We start from the raw sequence: 20051 nt of genomic DNA on the forward strand, positions 1-20051 counted from the left end.
CAGCCTCTCACTGGGGGATTCTTAGCAGGGGCTCTCCCACTGAGCCACACCCCAGTCCCTCACTGGAGGATTCTAGGCAGGTGCTCTACCACTGAGCCCACTTTTAATGTTTTATTTCTAGACCATGTCTCACTGAGTTGCTCAGGTTGCCCTTGCCTTTAATTCACTCTGTAACCCAGGCAGGCCTTTAATTTGTGACCCTCCTGGCTCAGCATCCCAAATAGCTGGGATAATAGACCTACATCACTAGGTTGGGGCAATGGCTGTGAATCTGACAGCTAGGATAGAGAGTCAGCTTTGCTTTGAGTCTCTGACCTGACAACAGCTTACCGCTGACCCCATTTCTTCAGGGAGCCCTAGATATGGTGTCAGCGCTTACCCTTCTCAAAAGCATCCCCACTTCATAAAAGGGCTTAGGGGCTGGAGAGATGGCTCAGCGGCTAAGAGTTCTTCCAGAGGACCTGGCAACCACATGGCCGCGCTCAGGCACCTGAAACTGGATTCCAGGGGATCCGATGCCCTCTTATGGCTTCTGTGGGTACTGCATGCACATGGTGCACAGACAAACAAGCAGGCAAAACACTCATACATAAACAAATTTAAAAAATACTTCAGGCAAAGCCTGTGATGACTGGGGATGGTTTGGCTATGTCACCCAGGGGTCTTGTCCTCAGGGGCCAGGGAATTCGAGGCTGAGGGAACCAATGCCCTCAGAAGAGGCAGAAGGGCCACAGCCACACTCCGTTTCCTGTCTGGTGAGATCCTTCCCTCTTGCACATATTCCAGCTGCTGCCACCACCCTGAGGGTCTCACAGGGCCTCACCAGGCCCTTATAAATTACTGAACCTCAGGGGGTTTGTTACAGCAACAGCAAACTGAGACAGCTGGCCTCAAATTTAGACTGTTGTCTAGTGGGGACACTTTGAGAGCGTCCCCCTCCGGGGGAGGTGTGAGGCTTGGATATCCCATTAACTCCTGGGCCCCTTCCTGTGTGTGCTGTTGCCCGACCCAAATAACCACAAGAGTGCAAGGGTGCGGGCACCACACTTTACTCCAGCTCTCTCCCACTTTCGTATTAAATATATCTGAAATATATTAATCTTAGAAAACAGTATTAACAGTGTCCCATGAACACAGGCTGCGGAGTAAACAAATCCAGATTGCAAAAGGGTGGGGTGTGCAAAACCCTGGAGTGTGAGGTGCTAGGGTCTTGATTGTTCTGTGGTCTCCTGTTGAGAAACGTGTGGCACCCTCCGCCTGTCACACCAGAAGGCCAAGGAAGCCAGGAGAGACCCCGTCCTCAAAGGACCGCCTCACTACGACAGTCATTCAGTTTAATGGGATAGCGTGGGTGCTTATTTGGTGCTGTGGAACTCAGTCTCTGAGCAGGTTTTCCGGCTTGGGATAGCCAAAGAGAACAAAGTCAGCTTCGTAGAGTTTATAGAGCTGCTGCCTCCAGGCCAGGGGGATGTTGGCAAACCAATCCTCCTCCCAGCTGCTGGCCGTCCTGTTCCGGTAACTCGGGGGGAAGTGGAGCTGGGAGTCTACTTTGAGGGACCTCAGGAGTTGGGCAGCATCCTCATCCAGGGTCTCCAGCTTCCCCACGAAGTCATAGTCTATCTGGCACGGGTGGCAGAGGCGGTACACCTGTCGCCAGTGCTCGTTGAAGGGCGCCAGCTTCTCGGTGTGGGGGTCCAGCAGGTACTGGATGAAGTTGGCGAAGGAGACCTTGAGACCGGCGCTGAAGGCCTCGCTCACCGAGGCGGGCAGGCTGGTGTGGTTGGCATATAGCCGGAGCATGGGCACCGCGAACTTGCGGTAGAATTCCTCGTTCTCCAGCTCGAACTTGCTGCGGAAGGCCGAGATGAGGCGCACGAAGGGGTCGCGCACGAACAGGAACTTGGTGTACTTCTTCAGCTTGACCTTCATGAGGTGTCGCGAGAACTTCCCGTAGCGGCGCCAGAACTTGTTGAAAGTCAGGTGCGTGCTGGTGTTGTGCACGTGCTCCCGGGGGATGTCCAGGGGGTCTCGGTAGGGGCTGCCCCGGTCCAGCAGGCTCTCACTCAGCACGATCATCACCCGCTTCCAGTTGGTACAGGCTACCTTGGGCACGTAGCAGTAGATGACCCCGTGGCGATCATCCACGATCAGGTGGTTGAGTTCATAGTTGGGGATGTCATCAAAGGAGCGGTCCTTGGTGGGGAATGCCAGGCTGGCGTTGGCACAGAAGTCTCTCAGCAGGCTCCTCCTCTCGGCCTGCTGCCGGTCCTGGTCTGGGTTCTGCTGGGCATCATGGGTGGACCAGTCGTAGCCTCTCACATTCTCCTCCATGTGGTCCAGGACCGGCTTGCTGGGGGTGAGCACCGGGGGCTGCTCAGTTTTTCTTCTGGAATGGTCCTTCTGCTTTGCATCGGAACTAAGTAGTGTGTCCAAAAACTCGTCCACATCGGAAGTGAACACATTCTCACCACCCAGTCCTGGGGTGGGCAGGGACTCCAAGATGTGTGGTCGGGATAGGGAGGTGTGTAGATAGAAGTGGGCGGTGCCCACGTTGTCCCAATAAACAATGATCAAAAGAATCATGAGGGCCGACCCCAGTACCAGCCATAGCCGGAAGAGCCGAGGCTTGGTCATGCTGCCCTGGGCAGGGCCCACACCTGGCCCCTCACTCCAGTCCTGTGTACAGCTGGGACATGGTGCTGGGAGATGAACCTGGAGAGGCCAGAACACACCAGTTAGAGGTCCAGAACAGCATGAGCTTTCTCGCACATCGAGGGCCTTGGGTGGTGGGTATTTGCTGACATTGGGACCCCCCCTCTCCAATACCCACCAAACAGCCCCACCTGCAGGTCCAGTCTCTAGACTCCATGGTTGGGGCTCAGTTACTCCAGCTTGGAGGGTCACCAAAGTAAGTAGAGACGCTTTGTCCCTTAACTGAAAAAGGCCAAAGGGCTAGGCAGATGTCCCAATGGGGTGTTTATTGGGCGAGCATGAGGATCTGAGTTAGATCCTCAGAATCCCCTTCAGCCACATATGGCTGGCACATTGGTGCATGCCTTTTATCCCAGCACTCCAGGGGCAGAGGCAGGAGGATCTCTGTGAGTTGGAGGCCAGCCTGGTCTACACAGTGAGTTCCAGGACAACCAGGGTTATGTAGAGAGACTCTGTGTCAAACAAACAAACAAAAAGAATAAAAATAAAAACCCAGGTGTGGAGGTGTGTGCATATAATCTCAGTGCTTGGGTGCAATGGCCAGTCTGTCGAGTCTAGTAGGCAAGCCTCAAGTCAAAAAGAGAGACCTTGCTTCAAAAGAGAAGGTGCATGCTCCAAGGGACACCTGAGATTGACCTCTGACTCAAACACACACCCTACACACATGTGCGCCCCCCCAACACCCACTCGCATACACCCACTTACAAACCCTGAAATGGCACCTAAGGTTGACCTATGACCTCTAGCCTTCATATACACACTTTCTCATACGCATACATACACACAATTTTTTTTGAAATAAAAAAAGGAGAGAAAATGGTTTCCCAGAAACTAAGCACACAAGGAAATGGCAAGGAAGAAGGGGAGGAGGCGGACAGAAACATCTGTTACCGGGAGGTTAGAGCTGAAGTTTATACAATGTCCAAGCCATCCTTCCTCCCAAACCCCTTCCATTGTGCATTCTCAGACCAAACAAGTGAAGCTGAGCCAGGCCCGGCTGCAGCATGCCGGAGGACACCAGCAAAGTGACCTGCCATTGGAACGGCCTGGCTCCCATGCAGACAGAGTACCCAGACGGCATGGACCTGAAGCCCAGGTCATGGGCAAGTGATTTGGTTCCCAGGTTCCAAAGTTGGTCCCCAAGGAAGTGCAGCTGACCATCACTGAGGCCAAAGCCATGCTCACAGTAGCCTAGCAACAGGAAAAATTGGTCCAGTGACATCCATTCCTCTTAAGCTAAGCACCATGGGAATGCACAGCAGGGCCTTCACAGCAGTGAACCACCCTTCACAGAGGTCCAGCATTCCCGCTCCCGCTCACCACATACCATGTGGTAGTCGTGGGGCCAGAGCAGACAGCTGATCCCCAACCCTCACCATAGGAGCAAGAGATACTGTGGCAGCCAGCATGGTGGTGCGGTAACCTGGATCTTGACTCCACCTGGTGTCAGCAGCTAGGAAGAGATGGACACCTGAGGGTGACCTCTGACCCAAACACACACACCCTACATACATGTGCACCCACGCACACTCACAAACCCTGACACGGATTTTCACAGCAGAACCTAGAACTGGGCCGAGTCCACCATGACTCCCATCCCCACTGCTCATGGTGGGAGGACAGGGGACATGGAGACAGTGCTGGTTGGCACTCAGCTTTCTCCATTCCTCTCCACTGGTACAGAAAAGATTAGTCATGCAAACATTAATCAAAAGCAAGCAGAAGTGGCTATATTAATATCAGATGAAGAAAACTTCAGAAGGAAAGAACTTAGTCAAGATGAGGAGAGACATTACGTCATCACAGAAAACTCAACCCACAAAGAAGACATAACAACCACAAATACATATTCATCATATGATATAGCTTTGAAATACATAAAGTGAAAATTCAGACTGGGGATGTAGCTCAGTTAGCAACTACTGAGCCCTGGGTTCTATCCCTAGCACTGTATAAAAACAGGTGTGGTGACACATGCCTGTAATCTCAGTAATAGAAGGTGGAGATGGGAGGGTCAGGAATTTAAGGTCATCCTGGGTTACATAGTGCGTTTGAGGATAGCCTGGGCTACATAAGACCATGTCTCAAAAAGTTATTTCATATATATTTACATATATGTTATGTGTATGTATATATAGTTGAGTTGTACTTAAGGGGAAAATTCACAATTATATTTGGAGACTTTAACTTTTTTAAAAAATATTTATTTATTTATTATGTATACAATATTCTGTCTGTATGTATGTCTGCAGGCCAGAAGAGGGCACCAGACCTCTTTACAGATGGTTGTGAGCCACCATGTGGTTGCTGGGAATGGAACTCAGGACCTTTGGATGAGCAGGCAATGCTCTTAACCACTGAGCTCCAGCCCCCTAACTTTCTTTTTTTTAATTTTTTAAAAAACTTTATTTTATTTATTATATAATATTCTGCCTACATGTATGACTGAAGGCCAGAAGAGGGCACCAGATTTTATTACGGATGGTTGTGAGCCACCATGTGGTTGCTGGGAATTGAACTCAGGACCTCTGGAAGAGCAGCCAGTGTTCTTAAGCGCTGAGCCATCTCTCCAGCCTGAGACTTTAACTTTCTACTCTTTTCATTTGATTTTGTTCGGTTGCATGTATTTGTGCGTCTGTCTACGTGGGTATCTGCATGCAAGTGAAGGTGCCCTCAGAGGCTGGAAGAGGACATCAGAGGCCCTGGAGCTAGAGTTACAGGGTGTTGTAATCCATGTGACATGGGTTCTGGGAACCAAACTTGGGTCCTGTGCCACGACAGAACATCCTGTGAACTGCAGAGCCACCTCTCCAGCCCTGGCATTCCGGTCGATAACCGAGAGAACAGGACAGGGCGGAACTGACACGTCCATGCTTCCTGATACGGCTGATTCACTTGTCACCTCCAAGCACATAACATTCAGCACAGGCCAAAGGTAGACACGGTTAATGGACCAGAAACCATCTGGAATTATTTAGTTACAATGCTATAAAAACAAGATAACAGTATCAGAAGGGTAATAGGAAAAGCTTCTAACACAGGGGAATCAAAAGGCCCACTTCTAAATTAATCTGTGGGCTACGACAAAGGGAATTTTGGTTGTTGCTTGTTGAGACACTGTTTTAAAGGAAAGTTTTATTGTTTGAGACATTGTTTCAAAGAGGATTTTTGTCATTTGAGACATTGTTTCAAAGGGAATTTGTTGTTTGTTATCTGAGACATTGTTTCCATGTACAGGCTCGGCTGCTTTCAATCTGTCAGCAATTCTCCTTCCTCAGCTTCCCCACTGCAGGCATGCACCAGCACCCTTGGCCTCAGAAGTTTTCTTTCAGCGCATGCATGGCTACACGCATGGGGGTGCATATTCATGACACAGCGCACAGGTGGAGGCCAGAAGACAACTACTCTGGTGCCGATGTTCCCCTTCCATCTCGTTTGGAGGCAGGATCTCTCATGTCAGCCATCGTGTTTATTACACAAGCTTCCGGCCACTTCTTCCCTCTCTGCTTCCCTTTCCACCTTCTGAGTTCTACATTAGACATACACCATTGCATCTGGTCTTTTATGTGGGTTCTGGGGGGTCAAACTCGGGTCATCACACCCACACAGCAAGCACTTTACCCAGAGTCACCTCAGTCCCTTCAAAGAAAGGTGTAAAAAGACACAGGAAATAAAAAATGAGAACACGATGCATCAAACCCCATGGACTCCAGGGAAGCAGGGCCCGAGGTATTGGAAAGTGAGAGATGACAGATCCGTGATCTAAACTCAGCCAGGTGTCGGGTCACACACTTGTAATTCCAGCAGAGGCAAGAGGATCTCTGTGAGTTCAAGCCCAGGCTGATGAATATAATGAGATGCTGTTTCAAACAAACAAACTAAAACAAGTAAATAATAATTAAAAGCTCCCACCTCTCATAACTGGAAAGAGTAAAATAAACCAAAGCCATAAAGGAAGAAATAACAAGAGCAGGGCAGAAATCGGTAAAATGGAAAATAGGTAAAATAAAGAAATTAATGAGGCAAAAACCTAATTTTTAGGCAAGGACGGTAATGCCCCATGTACTGCCCCCTGGGGGTGACGGAGGTTATAGGACAGGCGAGACTGAGCTCCACAGTCACACCTGTCCATAAGTAATTCTAGAATCAGGTCTGCTGGAGAGCCACCGAAGCGGAAGAAACTGAGGGGGACTACTGAAGCCACAGCTCACTCTCCCTATGATGTCTCAAAAGGTCACAGGGCTGACAGACCTGTTTATTAAAAATGTGTGGTGGGGGCTGGAGAGATGGCTCACCGCTTAAGAGCTTTTGATGCTCTTGCAGAGGACCAGGGTTTGGCTCCCAGTATCCACATGGCAGCTCACAAGTGCCTGGAACTCCAGTTCTAGGAGATCAGACACCCTCTTCTGGCCTCCATGGGCACCAGGCACACAGACATGCATGTAGGCAAAATTCTCATATATGGAAAATCAATAAATCTGTTTGAAGAATTTGTGGAATGAAGGAGAGCAAGAAAATAAGACTGACAATGAATCTGACCTGGGTTCTTATAGGGAGAAAGACAAGGCACCAAATCCCAGAGTTTTCCTTTAATGCCACACTGTGGGTTTTCACACACGGTAAGTAAGTACTTTCTGTCTGAGCCACACCCAGCCCCTCACTGGGGGATTCTAGGCAGGGGCTCTACCACTGAGCCACACCCCAGCCCCTCACTGGGGGATTCTAGGCAGGGGCTCTACCTCTGAGCTATACTCCCCACCTAACGATTCCCTTTGGACAGTCAAACCCCATCATTTCCTCATCCAGCTTTGAACTTGCCCCTGTGACACAATGCCGGGTCCACACAGGGCCAGACCTGGGCCATCTGCAGCCCTTCTCATGACTTTTTATACCAAGGTGACAAACCCAGGGACTCTTTCCACCAAGACACATTCTCCTTCCAGTCTGAGAGGCCAGGGTTCATTTTTAACATCAAGGCCGTCCTCTCTTGTCATGTCTGACCTCAGACAAACCACATAAACAGCAGTTACAGAAATGAGTCAGCTGCAAACAGGAGAGGGCTCTGTGGCAGTGGCCCTTTGAAGGGGCCCACTCTGCCACTTTAAAGTCACCTCTCACAGGACTGCAAGGAGCAAGAGCGAAGGAAGGAAAAGGCCCGCCAGGTTAGCGCCACCAGCACCCAGCTTTACTTTATTTCACTTTTAAGTAGTTTGGGATCTAGGAATGTCTAGCCTTGTTTCCAGACATCTGGGGGAACAACTGTGCTGCCTTCTGTGAGGGTTGGGGAGTCAGCTGGGAGCGGTGGGACAGAGAACCACAGCCATGGTCCCTGCCTGCCTCCAAAACAGTCAAGGACCACAAACGACCTCAGAGAGTAATTTTCCATTTAAAAAATAAGGGCGTTATTTTCAAATCCAAAATCTCCCAACTCTTTCAAAACAGCAGTCAACAAAAGGCCCCGTGTGCTCCGAAGCAACAGGAGCAGCCGACCGGAGCTCAGCCAAAGGAGCTGCTATCAAGTAGACACACTCGCAACAGCTGTGGGACCTGGGCTCTCCCTTCAGCAGGACGCAGCAGAGGCTGGGAGACTTTCACAAGCCTGGGTCCCTTGTGCTCCTAAGTGTCCTGATAACCCAGGGCAACTTCAACACCAGACTCAACAGCAGGGAGGTGTGGTTGCATGCGATGGGGCCATCTGACATTTCTCTCACCCACCACACACATAACAATGCCCTAGGCAAGTCAAGCAGCCAGAGGGCAGGTGCCATGTGGGGGCCCAATTGTTCCAAACCACCCACCATAACAACATGGGTGAGGAGCTGGGGACAGAAGGGCAGTCAGCGGCAGACACTGCAGTGGCCTCCGACCCATCATGTCTAGTCACCATTAGCTAAGGGTGACGTTGGAAGGCAGAGTCACACCTCCATAGGGGCAGCATCGCTCTCTGAGAGCTCATGACCATTAGGCAAGAATGTCCAATAACACAGGAGGGTTTCTTTTGTGTGCCAACATCGGAAGTCCAGATATTTAGACAAAGGTTATTCTGGGGCTGGGAAGATGGTTCAGTGGGTAAAGTGTCAATCCCCAAACACAACTCTCCTCCTACAGGGGATAAGATAGTTTATTTGGGGGCCAAGTGAGTGATCATAGCCCTGGCACAGATTCCAAGCTCCAATGTGGTAACAGTTTAAAGTTGTTAGTAACACCAGAACAAAGGAAGTTATAAATCAAGGGCTTACACACACTGTTTCTGTTAAGTTTTGGGGTTTGTTGTTGCTTTGTTTTTTTTGAGACAGGGTTTCTCTGTGTTGCCCTGGCTGTCCTGGAACTCGCTCTATAGACCAGACTGCCCTTGAACTCAGAGAACCACCTGCCTCTCAAGTGCTGGGACTAAAGGTGTGTGTCAGGGCAATTTTCAAATACAATGGAAGAAATGTCAGGCAGGCCGTCACAGCAAATCAAAGAGATCTCTGCCACAGGCCTCAGACGCTGGCTAGGCGAGCTAGGTGTCTGTACATTCCAGAGGATTTGCCTAATAGCTGAGAGGATGTCAGGCCAGACAACCAAAACTGTTCAAGATAAACTACAATCAGGCTCTGGAGCCACACATCCCAACCTCCCCACAATCACTAACATACACATGGTTATTCTGGGTGGGAAAGTGGATAAAATGAACATGGGAATGGGGAAACTGATTGCAGCTGGGATTGGTGCTACACGCCTGGCATCCCAGCAGTCAGGATGCTGAGACAGGAGCATCACAAGATAGGAGTGTATTTTGGGCTACATAGAGACATCCTGTCTCAAAAAGAAAGGAAAGGAAAGGAAAGGAAGGAAAGGAAAGGAAAGGAAAGGAAAGGAAAGGAAAGGAAAGGAAAGGAAAGGAAGGAAAGGAAAGGAAAGGAAGGAAGGAAGGAAGGAAGGAAGGAAGGAAGGAAAGAAGGAAGGAAGGAAGGAAGGAAAGAAAGTGCTCTACCACAGAGCCACACCCCAGCCCCTCACTGGGGGATTCTAGGCAGGGGCTCTACCACAGAGCCACACCCCAGCCCCTCACTGGGGGATTCTAGGCAGGGGCTCTACCACTGAGCCACACCCCAGTCCCTCACTGGGGGATTCTAGGCAGGTGCTCTACCACTGAGCCACACCCCAGCCCCTCACTGGGGGATTCTAGGCAGGGGCTCTACCACAGAGCCACACCCCAGCCCCTCACTGGGGGATTCTAGGCAGGGGCTCTACCACTGAGCCACACCCCAGCCCCTCACTGGGGGAGTCTAAGCAGGTGCTCTACCAACCACTGATCTGTCCCCATCTTTTTCCTTTTCATTTTGATACAAGGTCTCATAAAATGCCAGGACTGCCTTTGGACTGTGTAGCCAGGCAATCCTGGAATTTGCCATCTTCTTGCTTCAACCTCTCAAGTAGCTGAGATTATTGGCATGAGTCACCAGGCTGGGCTTATATTTGCCGACTTTTTTACACTCAGTCTCTTTGTGCACACACACTCCTGGCGCTGGCTCTTTCTCTGCAGAACTCTACCTAACTACCAATGTTTTCTTTGCCACCTAGACTGGGGGTCTCTTTGTCTCATCACACAGAGTCCTCTGCCACTGAGAAGTGCATAAGAAGCATGGAGGTGGCAAAGCTTGGCTGGGACAGAAGTAGAGGCCAGTTACTGTCTGACACAGGTATGTCAGGGGGCAGCCCTCTGTCACAGAACCCCAGGGGCTCCGGATTCTCATTCCTTCCCAACTGAGTCACTCTGGTCTCTCTGAGCTTTCTCTAATAGGCTTATTGAGGAATGACTGACACAGAATAAAAACTCCCCCTTCCTGTTTAATGTGTAGTTTAATATGCCACTGACTGAGTTTTGGCATATGTAGACTACAATTAATATTTCCAGCTGAGCGTGGTGCTCCAAACCTGTCATCCAACACTCCGGAGGTGGGGGCAGGAGGAAGAGGAGTTCAAGGACAGCTTGCATCACACGAGACCCTGTCTTTAAAAATAATAAGTTGCGATGCACCAGGCGGTGGTGGCGCACACCTTTAATCCCAACACTCGGGAGGCAGAGGCAAACAGATCTCTGTGTGTTCAAGGCCAGCCTGGTCTATAGAGTGAGTTCCAGGAAAGTTTCCAAAACTACACAGAGAAACACCCTGTCTCAAAACAATAAAAATAACAATAAAATAAATAAAAATAAATAAGTAAAATTAAAATAAATAAGATACTGCTAACCTCTGACACTTAGCCATGGCAATTTCCACTGTTTTCTAGAAGGTTAAAAGGAATCATATACCAGAGAGGCTGTGCTGTATGGGCTTTCCTCAGCATAGTGCTCCTGAGGGTCACCCAGACCATCACTTATGTCAAGAGAATGCACCTTTTCTTAATGCTGAGTTCTATTCCACAGTACTATACCAGAGAGAGGGCTCAGCAGGCAAAGGCGTTTGCCTCCAAGCCTGATAACCTGAGTTTGACCTCTGGTATCCACATGGTGGAAAGAAAGAACTGACTCCCTCTAACTATGTCATATATGTGTATGCGCACATGCACATAGACAAACATATGCAATAATTTTTTATATTAAAAAAACACTGGGGATGTGGGGGTTGGAGAGATGGCTCAGTGGTTAAAAGCACTGGTTGTTCTTCCAGAGGACCCGGGTTCAATTCCCAGCACCCTCATTGCAGCTGACAACTGTCTATATAACCAGTTCCAGAAAACCCAACACCCATGTAAAAACTACCAACACATGTAAAATAAAATAAAAATTAAAAAAAATCTGGGGATATAGGCCCATGATAAAGTACCTGACTATAGTCACCCACCGAGGGGCTTGGGTTTGGCTCAGTGGTCGAGCCCTTGCCTAGAGTCCCCCAGTGAGGGGCTGGGGTGTGACTCAGTGGTAGAGTCCCTGCCTGGAATCCTTCAATGAAACTGTTCAACAGTAAGGAGGAAAAAACTGAGTGCACTGACTGCCCCCCTTCACATCACAGCATACACATGCACACACAATAAGAATAAATTAAAATTTTAAATTAAAAAATAAAATAGGGACTGGAGAGATGTCTCAGTAATTAAGAGTACTGGCTGCTCTTACAGAGGACCCAGGTTCAGTTCCCAGAATCCACATGGCAGCTCACGATCATCTACAGGGAGTCCCACGCCTTTTCCTGGCTGCCATGGGAACTGCATGCATGTGGTGCACAGACATGCATGCAGACAAGGCATCCATTCACAGAATTTTTATTTTTAATTTTTTTAAGGTTGAAGGAAAGGAGTGACACCCAAAATTGTCTTCTAATATTCACATGAGTGCTATGGTACACACACCCAAACTCACATGAATTCAGAGGAACACATAAACATTCAGGCATGCACACACACACACATAGGCACACATATACATGCACACATGGGGTAGCGTGTAAATCAAGATCAAATTTGGTCTTTGACCACAAATGGCTTCTGTAGAGCTGGGCCTCAGGTGCAGAGGTTACAGCCATGTTATCCCCACCACCACCCCACTGCGCTAATCAGACTGCAGTGTTAAGTATACAAGACATCAATACAGCCCAGCGCAGGTCAACAGCTCCAAACAGGATCGGGAGTCCTCCAAAGGTAAGGACCATAGCTAATGTACCTTCACCATTCCAAGTTCAAAATTCACGTCTGTGTTGCCTGATCTGAAAGATAAGGCAAATATAAGCCCTATTCAATGCACACCACGTCAAAGATATTTTCCAGCACCGTCAGACATGTCAGCAAGATCAGATTAAGACATGTTTGGGACCAGGCCTGACACAAGCTGTCATCCCAGCTACTCAAGAGGTTGTGGCAACAGAACTTCAAGTACAAAGTCTACCTGGGAAATAGTTCAAGAACAGCCTGGGGAATTTAGCAAACTTGTCTCAAAATAAAACAATCAAAAGAGGTTGGGTCTCAGAGTGTGGTGTTGTACCTTTTATATCAGCAGGATCTTTATGAGTTCAAGGCCAGTCAAGGTTACAAAAAGAGGGTTGAGGAAGTAGCTTAGTAGAGCCACTGCCTAGAATCCCCCAATGAGGGTTGGAGTATGACTCAGTGGTAGAGCCCCTGCCTAGAATCCCCCAGTAAGGGTGGAGGGTATAGCTCAGGGTAGAACACTTGCCTAGAATTTCCCAATGAGGGGAACAGAAAGCAACAGTAGACCATGCTTGACTTCACTGTGGAGCCTGCCCATAGCCCCTCCCCGCCTAGGCCCTCTAACCACCCAAGCTCTAACCAATACAGCCCTGACTTGTATTGCTCCAATGCCCCCGCCCCTCTCCCTGCTTCTACCCTCCTACCTTCCTGCCATGCTGCTGTGAAGAAAGCCAATTAGGACACATCTCTTTCCCCTGTCTCCCCTTCCTGGTGTCCCTGGGTTCCACAGTGGTGACCAGGCCTGTTTATCTTTCCTCTTGGTCACTCCTGTATAGCCACTGAGAGGTTCCTTGTCATTCCTCAGTGGCTTGGTGGACAGCCCCAGGCTGATGTCCCTCTGCTGGGTCCAATCATGCCCTGGGGTACTTCAAAGCACATTCTGTTCCAAGGCCTTCCTAGTCACGCCTCAGAAAGTGGGTCCCAGGTCCCACGGTCCCACAGCTGCGGGCCCCCAACTCTGTCACCGCCCACCGTGTAATCATCTCTTCTCTCAGCCCCGGTCACGGATCTTTCACTGTGTGGAGACCATCACCACTCACACTAAGCAACTTTAGGAGGGAGGACCCATCTAATTTGTCCCAGCACATCCTCAAGGCACAGGGCACTGGGGCCCACGTGAGCTAGGTGACTACTATTCTCTGTCATCCTAATTCTGAAAGTGGGTGCCAAGCGAGAAAGGGTCACTAGCACTCCCGCCACTTGTAATTACGTTTAAAAATTCCTTTACAGGAGCCGAGGTGGCTCAGTGGGTAAGAGCGCTTGCTGCATAAGAATGAGGTTATGAACTTGAACTCTCTCATCTATGTAAAAAGCTGACATGTCTACACATGTACCTGGAAAAGAAGCGCTGTGGCGGGGTGGCGGACAGGAGGTCCTGAGGCCTCGCTGGCTAGCCAGGCCAAAACAGCAAGCTCCAGGTTTAACAAGGATCAGCTTACCAGTTAAAAACACAGGCTGCTCTTCCAGAGGACTTGGGTTCGAGTCTCAGCATTCACATCAGACAGGTCACAACTGCCTGTAGCTCCAAGAGCTGGAGAGCCAACAGCCTCTCCTAGCTTCTGTGAGCACTTGGACACAAGTGAGTATCCATACACATACGCACGAATAAAAATACATCTTAACAGAAACGAAGAGGGGCAGAGATGGCTAAAGGGCAGCGTGGAACCTTTGATAGATGACGAAGTGACCAGAGCTGAGGCGGGACACAGAGAACAGCGAGAGTAATGAGGGGGGAAATGCACAGGAAAGCCCCACCAAGAGCCGAACACATGCCAACCAAGGAGGGGAAGTTCCTTGCTCCAAGACAGCTATGCTTGGCTGAGACTGCTGCAGTCTGTAGTGATGGAGCCCAGCAAGTTCCTTAGCAACCAGTATCCCTTCCTCTTTCCCTATCTTCACAGCTGCTTCTCCCTCATTCTGCTCTCTCTCCGGGGACGGTCTCACCGTGTAGCCCCGACTGGCCCCGGACTCAGAACTCCACCCACCTCTGCCTCCTGAAGGCTACCACATATGCCCAGCTTTGATTGCCAGTTCACCCCGTTCACCCTGTGCACCTAATCTCTCTCAGTCACTGCCACCCAGCCCTTGGCTTCGGGTCTGATTTCCCTCATCACGGCAGGTGACATCACAGGGTGTCCTCTCTCCTCCGGGCCCCTCCCGGGCATGTCATGACTCCAATTAGAGCAGCAGCCTGTGTTTATACACACTGCCGCAGCTATGGGGGAGACTCTCCGCAGCTGGGACTGCCAGGACGCCGTAATTATTTTTCTTTCCCCTCCCGCACAACAGTTTATTTTCCCGGGAACTAATAACAGTCTTGTGTTTACATTTGCTTTGTTGCCCGTGTTCTCAGGACTAATCCGGCCTCGACCCTGCCAACCGTGTCAAGACCCCGGCAGCTGTTCCAGTGCAGAGACCTATGAGTCCATCCCCTTCGAATGCATCCTCTCCCGGAGTCCCGCGAGCCGCTGGGTCAGGAGCACCTGTGGCCGTGGCGCCCTGCTGGTCCCCTGGCCACCTCTGCCTGCAACGGCTCTTCTCACCCATCTCCAGAGAGCACACTGTCCCTCCAACTATCTTTTTAGGTCTAGGCTCAATACCTTACACAGGGACACAAGCTGGCCAGTCACCCTCAAGTTCAGGAGAGACAACTTTGGACAGTCTATCAAGGGCCGAGACTGTGGACTATGCTTGAGGACAGAGCTCATCGGGAGCAAGGGTCTCCCTCGGGAACCGTCTGTTCACTGACTTATTTTGTTGTTCGGGTGTGTGCACACATAGAGACCAGGGGCTGATGTCTGGGTGTCTTCCTCAGTAACTCTCTACTTCATGTATTGAGACAGAATTTCTCACTGAACCTGGAACCCATCGATTCTACCAGACTGGCTGGCCAGTGAGTCCAAGGGATCCTCCTGTCCCTGCCCCCTTCTCTGCCAGCACAGTGTCTTGGGTATACATGGCCATACTTGGTTTTTATGTGGGTGCAAGTGATCCAAACTCAAGTTCTCACGCATGCATGGTCAGCACTTATCCACTGAAATAGCCATGAAATCTTTTGTTAGGTTTTTTGTTTTGAGACAGGTTTTCATGTAGCCCAGGCTAACCCCAAACTACTTGATAAGCAATGGATGACCCTGAACTTTTACTCCTCCTATGATCCTATTCTACGTCCTCCCCCGACCCTCAGTCAGACTCCCAAGTGCTGGGATTGCATGTGTGAAACACCAGACCCACTATAATTTGGGCTTTTTGAGACAGGGTCTCACTATGTAACACAGGCTGACCTCTCCCCTCCTGTCTCAGCCTCCCAAGCCCTAGGAAGACAGCATGTGCCACCACACCTCCACCTCATCCTGTGAGGGTTATAATTATTTATGAGTTCTTCTTCCTTTTCATTTTCAAAGACAGGGTTTTACTATGTAGCCCTGGAACTCACTATGCAGGCGAGGCTGGCCTCGAGCTCACAGAGGTCCACCTGCTTCTGCCTCCTTAGTGCTGGGATTAAAGGTGTGAGCCACCACTTCCCAGCTCATTTATGAGTTACTTTAGAAACAATCGAGTATTCGAAACAGCGACTGGCCACTGCTACTTATAGGTCTCTTCTCTCAGGTTCTCCAGTTGTGAGAAGACCATTCATCCTCCTGGCTAAAGGGAAAGGCTGGGGGCACAGGTGGGCTCGTCCAGCCTGGGAGCCAGAGGCTCTCGTCTGCGGCTCTCCCTGGTGCTCTGAGGGCAGCACCTCCCCCACTCGCCACCGGGTCTGCCGTTTCCCATTTGGCAAGTTTCAGAGTTTCTAAATAGTTTTAGAAACCTCCCTGGCTAACAGCAGGAAGTATTATGTGAGAGGGTTAGCTATTTCCAGCCACATCTGTGGGCCAGCATCAACCATCAGCAGGGGCTGCACACACCAAAGGGGTGTGAAACTCAGGGTTAGCCCTTCCAGCTCTAGCCCCTCCCCAGCTCCTCCCCCCCCTTCCACTTCCACCTCCTGCTCCTCCAGCCTCCACCTTATAGGGATTACAGGCTTCCTTCTACTTGAAAGACAAACTTCCCCCCCCCCCAAGGGGTAATGGTGGAGTTTCAAGGTGGGGTTTTTTTGTATAGCCTTGGTTATCCTGGAACTAGCTCTGTAGACCAGGCTAGACTTGAACTCAGAGATCCACCTGCCTCTGCCTGGGATTAAAGTTGTGCACCACCACTGCCCGGCTGAAATACAAACATAAAAAACAAACAAACAAATAAACAAAAAAAACTGGACAGTGAAGACGAAAGCTGTTTTAAAACGATGATAGTCCAGGGCTGGGGATGTGGCTCAGTTGGTAGAGGGCTCACCCAGCATGTACAGAGCCCTGGGTTCTACCTCTAGCACTGCATAAACCAGGTGTAGTGGCTCATGTCTGTCAGGAATGCCGGCACTTGGGAGGTGGAAGCAGTATGATCTGGAGTTCTGGGCTCTCCTTGGCTACAGAGGTCAAAGAAGCAGCCTGGGTTACCTGAGACTTTCTTACAAAATCTATAGAGAGAGCTTGGCATAGTGGTGTATGCCCTTAATCCTAGCACTGAGGAGGCAGAGCTGGCGTATCTGTCTGACTTCGAGGCTAGCCTGGTATACAAAGCAAGTTCCAGGACAGCCAGGGCTACACAGAGAAACCCTGTCTTAAAAAAAATACAAACAAACAAAAAGAAACACACACACACACACACACACACACACACACACACGCTCGTGTGCACGCACTTTCTCACCTTATTTTTTTTTTCAGTATTGTGAGTGAACAGGCTGTTTTCACCCCCAGCATCTACTGGCCTGCCTTCCTAGAACAACCATTGCCCCCACCCAGCCCTGGCGGTCGTGTGGTAATGACCATAAACTGGTAAGTGCACAGTCACTGAGTGTGCACTTCTCTCCTCCTCAGGTTCTGAACCCCTGAGGCTTCAAGCCTGAGCACACACGCCTCGTGCTGAGGATCTGCAATGCCACACCTTCTTAGCATCTAAAGTTCACACCCTGTCCCACGCCTCTCCCGGCACCCAGCGTGGTGGAGCGGCTGCCCACCCCAGATCTCACGTCACTTCTGCCTTCTGCCCAGTTCCTACCATATCCTAAGGAGAGCCTTGCTGCCCAGAGAAGCCCTTGGGGACTTCAGACTCCTCATCCTCTCCTTAGCTACTGTGTTATACCCACGCTCCACGATGACACGCACTGCATCTCCCTAGACCCCGAATTCACCTGCCCTTCCCTCTAGGATCATGGGTTTACCTTTAACAGACCTGGTCCTCGCTCATGCCAGACCTCGACTGCAATCTCCAGCAGCCGAACCTGGGCTCCAGTATGGCATCCAGGTCCTTCTCAAGCAAAAAGAGATCCTTTCAGGGCCAGGAGGATGGCTGAGTTATAAAGGGCTTGCTCCGTTCAGATCTCCAGAAGTCACAGAGTAAAAATGCCTGGCATGGTGCCCGTATGCCTATAACCCCAGCACTGGGGAGGCAGAAACAGGGGGGATCCTGAGGCTCACTGGTCAGCTAGCCTTACCAAATTGGTGAATTCCAGACCTCTGCCTCAGTGGAGGAGGTGGTTAGCACTCTGGCTTTCAATGCACCTGCACACAAGCCCAGTCCCCGACAGGGGGGCCTTAGTCTCCCGCTCCACCCAAGTCCCATCCCCTATGAGTGCAGCAGCTCAATGTCTCCCGCATTAGCTGCTTCTCCCCTTCACACTTGGTCTCTTCTGTTTGGCTAGTTTCTTAGAGAGAGGGTTTCACATAGCCCAGGCTAGCCTGCAGCTGCCTTCAGTTCTTCAGCACCACGGTTACAGGTATGTGCCACCTTTTCTGGCGTCCTCTCTGCATAACACGAATGTCTTTCACACAGTGGCACTTGAACTGTATCACCGAGTCGGGCGAACCTGAGCCAGAAGGACCTGAGCTGCCCAGGGCCCGTGGTTTCCAGCAGGTCACTCAATTTAGTGGTTTGCCCATGCAACAAGAAACTGATGATGCAGGACCACAGACACCGGACGACAGTAAACAGTTACTGCCCCTGCCCCTCTGCAAATTCAGTCCCAAATGCTAGCAACTCATGTGTAAGGAAATTAAACGTGAAGATTCTCGGCAGACCCTTGGCGGGTTTTGAGACACAGACCCTGTAGCCCAGCCTGGTCCAGACCTCACTATGCAGCCCAGGCTGCCCTCAAAACTCACAGCAATGCCCTGGCCTCAGCTCGAAAGTGCTGGCAGCACACTCGGCCTCAGGCAACTCTCGAAGCGCACTATCATTCCCTTCATACAGGAGTTTCCCCGATAATCTTTTCCCTCTCCTTCACATCCAGACACGGGGCCCTAACTCATGGTACCAAACCTGGAGCCACACCGTAGAACCCCAGCAATCCAAAGGCTCACAGCGCCACTCCACCCCGAGGCTCACATTCTCATTCAACCTGGGGTTCCCATCGCAATGTGGGATTATAAAATAAATAATTTAAGAAGGTTGCAAACATTACAGCTCTCCGTGCAACAGCCGGACGGATGTGCGGAGCCCAGGGTCTGCCAGCAATGTCTTTAGATGTCTTCGTGGCCAGAAGCCCAAAAAGAAGATAGGTCCTACTGTTCGTCACTAATGTTCGGCTTCCTGTGGCCCACCAGTCATGAGGCTGCTGCTGGGGGCAACCGCAGCAATGCTCAGCTCCATCTATGAGCTGGGGTCTGCACTGCTGTCTGTGGCCAGCCAAGTTCAGGGGGGCAGGAGGATGCTCAACGGACTGGGGTGAGATGTGGAGCCAGTGCTTGCTCTGTGCAAAACCTCGCTTCACAGACAGCCTCCTGCAAGGTCTTGCTGGGACACTGCAGCATGCCAGTCCCAAAACAATTGCTTTCTCGCCTGTCCCCCACAAATAGTCAGAGACAAGACTGATGTGTCTCCCCCCCCCCCCACCTCAGAGTCAGCCGTTTCTACTGCAAAGGAGGTTGGCCAAGCGACCACACCCTCTTCCACGCATTCTGCAGGGCTTCACAAGAAGATAGCTCAGAGAAGGTGTACGCTGGACCAAGGTCACAAAGCCAGCTGGCCAGAGCCGGGATTCGAACCCGGGAGCACGTGGGAGCTGCCAAAGCCGTGCAGAATGGGGTACGGATTTGCGTCGCCCACCCGTGGGACCTCGCCCCACCCCGGACCCGGGAGTCCCTCGCACACCTCACTCCACTCGAGCCTGCGCTCCTCACCTAGCGCCCGCTATTGCCACCGCCGCCGCCGCTGCTACTGCTGCTGCTGCTGCTTCTGCGGGCGATGTTGCCTCCTCCCGCTAGCCGCCCCTCCCGCTAGCCGCCCCGCCCGAAGAGCGGCCCCGCCCCCCAGCCCGACCCCCCCTCCATCCTCTCGCGAGAACTAGCTCGTGGGACTACGCCCGTCCTTGATGCGCCTGCGCACTCCTCCCCACCCTCGCCCCATGCCAGCCCGTGCCATGTGGCGCCTTATTTACGGCCAGCGATTGGTCCCACCCACCATCCACTGGGAGTCCCGCCCCTTCCACAGCCACCAATCCGAGGTGGGGGCGTGGCTGATCTCACGAGGCGGGGCCGATCTCGCGATTCGAACTCCAGCGTGGGCAAAGCTGGCTGACAGCCCTGTCAGAGTTTATGGGGCTAAAGAGAGAGCTTGCA

The 20051-nt window shown here is 51.0% G+C and overlaps 1 protein-coding gene across 2 annotated transcripts; it reads right to left on the reverse strand.

Annotated features, from left to right (window-relative positions):
- Positions 1–1033: 1033 nt before the first annotated feature.
- Chst12 (carbohydrate sulfotransferase 12) lies at positions 1034–19705 on the reverse strand. 2 transcript variants are annotated; one of them, XM_087903336.1, is made up of 2 exons: positions 19585–19705; positions 1034–2712 (listed from the first exon to the last, which is right to left on the reverse strand). In XM_087903336.1, exon 2 carries the CDS (start codon positions 2632–2634, stop codon positions 1375–1377), a length of 1260 nt encoding a protein of 419 aa, XP_087759462.1. In that variant the 5' UTR covers positions 2635–2712; positions 19585–19705; the 3' UTR covers positions 1034–1374. The 2 variants fall into 2 exon arrangements, with proteins under 2 accessions (XP_087759462.1, XP_087759463.1); XM_087903337.1 differs by having other exon boundaries at positions 19614–19704.
- Positions 19706–20051: the final 346 nt, after the last annotated feature.

Source organism: Myodes glareolus, chromosome 2 (assembly GCF_982192425.1).
Source record: "Myodes glareolus chromosome 2, mMyoGla1.1, whole genome shotgun sequence".
NCBI lineage: Eukaryota > Metazoa > Chordata > Mammalia > Rodentia > Cricetidae > Myodes > Myodes glareolus.